Below are 7,948 nucleotides of genomic sequence, written 5' to 3'. Positions count from 1 at the left end.
TTATAGACTGTAGCCCACTAGGCTCCTCTGTCCATGGCAACCCACTCTAGTATTCTTGCCTGGAGAATCCCATGGACAGAGGAGCCTGGTGGGCTGCAGTCCACAGGATGCCAAGGAGCTGGACACAACTCAGTGACTAACACTTTCACGTTCCATCTGGGCTTCTGCTTCCACCACAGAAAAGAAAAGGAGGAAGCGTAGATCTTCCCCAGGGCTCCTTCCGGCTCTGATATCCTCCTGTGGGCCTCACCTGGCCTGCTCAGCTCGCCCTGAAGAAGTCGCACCCAGGGCCCTGAGCTTGAGGAAAGCACTTGAGGGAGCAGGCTTTCTTCCTCACCCCCCAGACTGCTCTCCCATGGAGGCCACACTCAGCCGAGCCGGTGAAGATCCCTCGGTACTGCCTAAGGACACGGAGCGGGTGGGGGAGGGGAAGGGGTCCTCTTGTCCCTGACTTCTTCCGTGAAGAATCTGCTTAAGAGAGGGAGGAAAGCTAGCCAAGTGCCAAGGAGAACAGTCAGAACATTAGCGATCATTTATCTCAGCCCTCTCAGTGTGAGACTCCTGAGAGAAACAAAGGCACTGCGCAGTAACCGAGTTCAAGGTCATCAAAGTGAAGGGTGCGCTGTACAGTACTGTGTCCCTTCCCGCTGACTCACCCCTCCGTGTACAGGGCTCCCAACCTCCCGCCCAGCACCTGGTCTCCCTTCCTCCTACTTTCCTCAGACCTTTCCCTGCCCCCAGTTAGTCCCAGGCTCCTGATCGTGGCTCGGATCTTAGCATCTCCCGCTGCCCCACCTCAGTTACATTTCTAGCCTCTTTGAACAAGGTTGAAAAAGTCCCTTGGCACTAATCCGTTTCCTCCATCTCTTTGGCCAAGGCTCCATTTCTCTCATTTCCCTCCAGAGGCCCCTCTTATATGTTTCTTCTCTGAAGCAAATTAGCAGCTCCTAACGATGCTCTGGGACTTTTCTTATTAATAGTTGGGTTAGAGGTAACAGAGATGCTAGGAAGATGCAAGGAGAATGTAAAGTTTGGAGTGGCAAGAAGATCCAGAAACCACGGGGGGTTGGCTGCAAATTTGGCTTTTCCATCTGGGGGACTGGAAATCTTTATTTCACTCATCCACAGGGACGTGGGTGACATTCTTCCATGTGACGATGTGAAGCCGCAAGACAGTGACCTGTCAGCTGAAGAAAGAATATTTTTGGAAGAGTTTCCCAACTTGAAAGGGGAGCTGGACATGGACATCCAGAAGCTCCATGCCCTTGCAGACCACATTGACACAACACACAAAACTCTCACCAAGACCAGCGTGGTGGCCAATTCCATCACCGTGGTCTCCGGAGCCATGAGCATCCTGGGCTTAGTCCTTGCTCCAGCGAGAGCAGGGGGAAGCCTGGCGCTCTCCACTGCAGGTAGAGTTTTGGGGACAGCAGGAGAGGTCACCAGTATCTTGACCAATGTTTTGGAACGTTTTCACAGTCAAGAAGCCCAAGCTCAGGTCGGTAGCCTAATGCCCTCCCATGGCGGAAAAGTCAGGCGAACCGGGGTGGACTACATCATGGCCGCTGGAAAGGTGATTCAGAATTGTAGAAGCACCATCGAGGGTGTTCAGAAGAGCATCCGTGCCTTTCAGATCACCAAGGCAGACCCACGCCTGGCCACTGCTACCAAGCACCTCCTGACCACTGGCCAGGTCTCAGCCCGAAGGAGCAGTCAGGTGCAAAGGGCCTTTGGAGGTACCACACTGGTGATGAAAACCAAGGCTCGCTTGCTGGGCAGTGCAATGGCTGGCTTTTCCCTCAGCGTGGACTTGGCCTCCCTCCTCAAGGACTGGAAGCAGCTGAAGGAGGGAGCCAGAACAGAGCTTGCGGAAGAGCTAAGGGCCCAGGCTCGGGAGCTGGAAAGGCAGCTGACACAACTCACCCAGCGCTACGAGAGCCTGCAGCAGAGGATGAGGCTGTGTGGCCCCTCGTGGGTGGCGCAGAGCTGGGGGAAAGCTTTAACTGGGTTTATGGGCACTGGGGCCTATGGGAGGGGTGATGAGGAAGCCAGTGTGTGTACAGTGTGCCTGCCTATTCCCGAGGATGCGGGGCGTCTGGAGGCCCAAACGGCATCAAATGCGTCTTGACACTATTCTGGACAGACCTGTCATGCCTTCTGTTTTCCCATCAATGCTTCTTCGTTTTTTAACTTTTCTTCATTTAGAAAAACAGCTTTTTATTTTGTATTGGAGTATAGCCAATTAACTATGTGACGGTTTCAGGTGGACAGCAAAGGGCCTCAGCCGTACATACACATGTACCCACTCTTCCCCAAATTCCCGTCCCATCCAAGTTGCTACATAACATCCATCAGTGCTTCTTGACTTCCAATGTACTGGGAAGAGGGTCTTCCCAGCGGTACAGAAGAGGACACTGAGTCCCGGGGAGCGTTGGGGATTGAAATGTATCCCCCTTTATACATAGAAGTGCTAAGCCCAAAGGTGACGTTTTGTCGCTGGGGTCTGCGGTGGGGGTAGCGGTGGCTGGGGTTGAATGAGGTTGTAGGACTGGGGCTGTAATCCTCGGGGACTGGTGTCCTTATAAGAGGAGGCGGGAACACAGGGGGCGCTCTCCTTCTCTGCCTACAGCGGCACAGAGGAACGGCCATGTGAGGAAAGGCCATGTCTACAAGCCAGGAGGCGTCCTCACCAGGAGCCCAACCGACCAGCACCTGAATGTAGGCTTGCAGCCTCCACGACTATGAGAAAATACATTTCTTCTGTTTAACCTCCCAGACTGCGGTGTTCATAAGGAGCTTATATAACTTGCCAAATGCTTGCAGCAATGTGGAGGGAGTCAGAATGACAGCCGGGAAGCCTGACCTGGGAGCCTGGGCCTGGATCTCCAACCTGAGCTGCCCCGGTAGCTTCACTCTACTTGGTGTTTTTGTGTGTGTGTGTGTGTGTGTGTGTTTTCAGAAACTCTTGCAAGAAAAAAAGCCTATGAGCTCCTCTTCGGAAGGAACCATGGGGACTGTGCCTCTGCCACCAGCCACGCGTGGGGAAGCTGGATCTCAGGTGACAGGGGAAGATGAAGGCAATTGAACCTGGGGTCTCTGAGTGGAATCAAAGGGGACCAGGGAGGGGGTGGGCAGGGTTGGCAGAAGCAATGCCTGGAGACTTAACGGCTGGCAGGCCCACAAGGGTCCCCAGGGTACTGGCAGCTGGTGAGTGTCACACTGTCTGATAGTGGGAGTCAGTCGGTCCCCACTCTTCTATCCTGCGTGTAACTCACTCCCTGGACTCCAGCGTCTCCTCCCCTCACACTTACTCTCTTGAATTGTTGACGCCAGGCTCTAGGTTAAGTGCTGACATCAGACACAAGGGCTTCTGAGATGGAGGGTATGTTGTGTTCTCTCTGTGTATCAACTCAGGTCGGGTTGCCCTTCTCTGTCCTTCCCCTCCCCCGCCTGGGCAGTAATTGCCAGAGAAGTTCCTGGAGGTTTGCACAAAAAAAGGATGTCACTGGAACCTGCTCAACCAGATTTGCATTAGGAAGGGGCCCCTCTGTCCTCCTCACCAAGCGCAAATTCTTGGAGCTCCTCAGGGCCTCGGAACCTGTAAGAACTCTTCTCACTTCCCAGTTCACCCATCTTACATCTTTTTTTTTTTTCTTTTCTGTGTTTCAGCTGCTATTTTAGAAGTCATGCATGGACGTTCAGCACAACTTTTTAAAATTCAGGAAAGTAAGGGAAGAAAATAGTGCCCCAGTCAAGGCTGACAACTGCTAGTTATTTTGCTGGAGAATTTTCTTCCTGTGCTTTTCTTGCTTTGGGCGTTACTGCCTGCTGGAGACCCTTCTTCAAGGTTGCATTGTAAAATAGATTTTTCCTGTAACCCACTGAGTTTTCTTTCTTTTTCATTCTCAATTCCCTCATTTGTCTGCAGAGCTATAACCTTCCATTTTGCTGTTTTCACTTAGGAAAATTTTCTACCATTCCATGTTTCCCTGCGTTTTTATAGACATTTTTGTTGTTGTGTGTTACAAACTGTTCTTTTGACTGTACCTATAACCTTTTAATTAGATATATATTAGTCATCACTGTTAAGTGGCCAAAACCAATTTAAACAGACTTATACAAAAGAAAAGAATTTATTGGCTCATGTACTTTAAAACCTTAAGGGAACAGTGAGCTTCAGGTGTGTGTGTGGACCCAGGGGATTAAAATGATGTCATCAGGCATCTGTCTTTCCATTTCTCAGAAAGACTTCCGTCAGGTTCAGCCACCCGTGGCCTCATCACCGGCAGGTGTGCCTGCTGCTGGCTGGGGGCTCCCACGTGGAAAGGGGCGGGGCAAAGTCTAGAGACCCACTCTGATTGACCAGGCCTGGTTCAGTGCCTGTGCTGGCGCTGGTTGCTAAGTTGGGCTATGGGGACGCTCTTATGATCCAGGGGTTTTAAATAGTTGTCTCCCAGGCTGTGGTTCCTGCTTTTGTTGCTGTCATTCCCTTTTTATAATTTTTTCATGAGCCTAACAGTAAATAAACAGCTTTCACCCCATTTAATATTGTTCTGTAAGTGTGCATGAGCACTGTTCAAGTTCTGAATAAATATTATCAATAGTAATACCTGCATAAAATACGGTATTCACAAAACTAGGGGTTTTGTTTGTTTTGTGGAAAGTTCGGAATGAAAGAAAAGAAAGAATCAGACAATGGAGACTGGAGATTCACCTCTGAGGCTTATTGGTCTGGTCACATTTCTGAGTTTTGGGTTGTTGAGCCACGAAATAAGCATCGCCTGAATAAAATCCAGGACTCCATCTGGGTGCAGATATGCAGCATCCAGCTCAGTGCAATCTGGGAGAAAACACCTTGACATAAGCTTGAATCCTTACTAGCGCTCTGAGTCAGCATGCAGAGAGGATGGGGGTGGAGGCTGGGGAAGGGAGAGGTTCTCTGGTTCCTCCACTGGGGCAGAAGCTTCTGGAAAGATTTTCCTCTCCACCCCCCCGCCCCGCCCCTTTCTCCATCCTTCCTTCCTTCCTCATAGCCCAAGCAGCTTCTGTGCCATCTTCTTCCCTGAAATGCCTTCAGCAGGCAGCACCCCCTACACACACACTTCCCTATCAGGCCTACGTCCCAGAAACATGCTCGTCTACATCACCTGGAATTCTGGTGAACAAATGCCTTCCCGTCATTTTATCTCCCCACTGGTTACATCTTTGTCCTCTTTGCCAAGAGAAGCCCATCAACTCCTCCTGTTCCTTAGGGCAAGCCCCACCCCCCACCCCCACTGTCCTCCTCTTCCTTCTGGATTGAGTGGGGTTCTTCATGGGTGCCCTGGAGGTGGCACACGGCCCTCCATCACAGTCAGGAGTTCTGAGACACCTCTCAGTTCTGAGGCATTCTCTGTAAGATGAGGAAGGTGCAGTTACATGACCCAGTGAGAGCACATCCATCAGATACCAGATGCCCCTTGGATACCTACCCCTCTCCTCAGGGTCCTCTGCCTGCCTCTTGTCTGTAGAAAACCTTTAGCCTCCTACGCCTTTCCTGAGTTCCAAAGAATAAATTAGAGAAGTGAGAAAATGCAGAAAGACAGGAAAACAGTCAAGCAAGACAAAATGATAACAGTCTAGCCCACTAAACAGTCAAGAACCTTTAGCTCTCCCTCCAGGGCTGTAGAGAATACTCTGAGCCCATCCTGAGTTGTTTTGCAGATACTGAAATCCCCACCAGGGGGAGGAAGTTAACTGTTTGCTGCCCGCAAGTCCACAAGTGTATAGATCCCAGGCTGATTGGAACCAGATGGTTGATGATGTTGACAGTTGATTACCTCACCACCTGCCAATCAGAAGACTGTCCATAAGCTGGTCATGCACCCCACAATCCCCCTCCCTCACCCTGTCTTTAAAAACCTTTCCCTGAAAGCCATTGAAGAGTCGGGGTCTTTGAGCACTAGCTTCCTGGACTCCTTGCTTGGAGCCCTACAATACGTGCTGAACTTTCCTTGGTGTCTGTACATTGCCTATTGCATGCAGGTGGGTGACCCAAGTTTGGTTCCTTCCATTACTTCCTAACCTTCTTTTAGAAAAATTAAAACAGGGACTTCCCTGTGGGTCCAGTGGTTGAGAATCCACCTGCCAATGCAGGGGACTCAGGTTTGATCCCTGCTTGGGGAACTAAGATCCCATATCCCACAAGGTGACTAAACCAGCATGCTGCAACTAGAGAGAGCCCTCGAGCTTCAACTAGAGAAGCTTGAATGCTATAATAAAGACCTAGCACAGAGAAGATATATAAAAATTAAAAGAAATAAAAATCTTTTAAAGCTCAGAAGAACCAAAGACCAAAATCAAATTCTCTTCTAGAGTCCAGTGCAATTTTTTAAATCAAGAAAGCATCCTCCCCAACGTCTTATTTTGACCAATTTCAGCGAATGACATTCTCCTAGTATAGTTTTTAAATTTAGGAGTAATTTCAAACATATAGAAGTGTTCAAGAGTAGTGTAAAGAACTCCCGATTCATGACCATTCTTTGCCCGGGCCAGTTTTCAATGTATTGCCTCTCCACTCCAAATCCACCCTTACTGGACCCTCCTGATGGCTCTCTCTTGCCAGCTGGCTCCATGTTAAGCTTGTCAGTACAGCGTGCGCCGCAGGGGGAGGGGTGTGGGCTCGTGTCCTTGTCCCAGGCGAGCTCAGTCGTCCGGTGGACCAGTGAATTCAGGATCAACCCCAAGGCAACTTTCTGTGGGTTCCATGGATGCAGCTTCCCACCTGAGGTTTCCCCTGAAGGAGGCTTCTGCCCAGCTGGATTGAGAAGGTCAACAGCGGCCCCTCCACCTGGTAGTTTTTGCCTGCCCCTCAAATGGCAAGCATAAGATGCCTCGTCCATTTTCGTATTCGTTTTCCTATGGGACTGTTTGTAGTTTTTTTAGTGGGCTTGTTGGAGTTCTTTAAATTTTCTGGATATGGGTCTTTTGAGGATCAGGGGACCATGCAGTAATGAAGATAGAGGCAGAGGCTGGAAATGAGGGTCGAGTCAAGCAGACCATAGGAGTCACAGTCAAAAGCCTGGACTTGGGCTTGAAAGCCAGGGGCATCCTGAGAAGGGTTTCTTGTCACTGAGTTTCTTGCCTAGTTTGGTCAAGGACTGGGGGCAGTAGTGCTTCCTGGGAGTTTGATTAGAAACGCGGAATTTCGGCCATCTGCAACCTAGTCAGCCATCGGACAAGACCCCAGGGGACTTGTGTGCACATTATGAGAAGTTCTGCCCCATGAGGAACCCTCAGCATCTCTGGAGCATCCTGTCTCTGTGGCTGAAAAGGAGGAAGTGGGCAGAGCTGTCCTCAGACACGGTTTCTGGTCCCAGGTAAATGCCCTCATTCCTGTGAGCTGTTCACTAGCTGAGCCCTTTTCCTGACTAGAGGGCTGAAGTATGGTGATAAGCAGCTCCTCAGTTCCCGAGAATGCAGGCAGCACTGCAGATGGCAGTCAGCTGTGGCCCAGACCTTTGGAAACCCAGCTCAAAGCTGCCTCATCTCATCTGCCTCACTTTCCAAAATGAGAGACGTGCCTTCAAGTCGTGGGGACCCAGTATAGAAGCAAAAAGTGGGCCACTCTGTGTCCACATGCTGCACATACCAGGAGAGACTCTAGGTGAGCACACTTCCTACTGAGCTGGCCTTCCCTTGGTTGTAAGATGCAAGGAACATAAATGCGCTGACCTTATGTGTTGTGTGGAGCAGCGTGGGAGAAAACAGATGTAAAGTCCTTTATTAAATAACACAGCCGTCAAAACACTCATTTGTATGGTGGCTGTCGGTGGTGGAAGCAAAAGGGATTCGTGTCTTCTCTCTTGCTTATCTGAAGTGTTGGCATCTTTTATAAAAAAACAGGTAAAAGTTGAAAAGATGCATCCTTTGTCAGTTTCCAGATGATTTCTAAGTAGACCTAAGC

The 7,948-nt window shown here is 50.0% G+C and overlaps 1 protein-coding gene across 1 annotated transcript; it reads left to right on the top strand.

The window, feature by feature from the left end:
- The first annotated feature begins 699 nt into the window (after nucleotides 1–699).
- LOC113892671 (apolipoprotein L6-like) lies at nucleotides 700–5,035 on the top strand. Its single transcript, XM_027541836.1, has one exon. It carries the CDS (start codon nucleotides 1,001–1,003, stop codon nucleotides 2,129–2,131), a length of 1,131 nt encoding a protein of 376 aa, XP_027397637.1. The 5' UTR covers nucleotides 700–1,000; the 3' UTR covers nucleotides 2,132–5,035.
- The last annotated feature ends 2,913 nt before the right edge of the window (nucleotides 5,036–7,948 follow it).

Source organism: Bos indicus x Bos taurus, chromosome 5, assembly GCF_003369695.1.
Source record: "Bos indicus x Bos taurus breed Angus x Brahman F1 hybrid chromosome 5, Bos_hybrid_MaternalHap_v2.0, whole genome shotgun sequence".
NCBI lineage: Eukaryota > Metazoa > Chordata > Mammalia > Artiodactyla > Bovidae > Bos > Bos indicus x Bos taurus.
Note: the sequence above shows the minus strand (reverse complement) of the source record. Positions and strands in the feature narration are given on the sequence as shown.

What these genes read in the sequence shown, in the direction of transcription:
- LOC113892671 (XM_027541836.1), top strand. Translation starts at nt 1,001, where the DNA reads ATGCTAGGAAGATGCAAGGAGAATGTAAAGTTTGGAGTGGCAAGAAGA.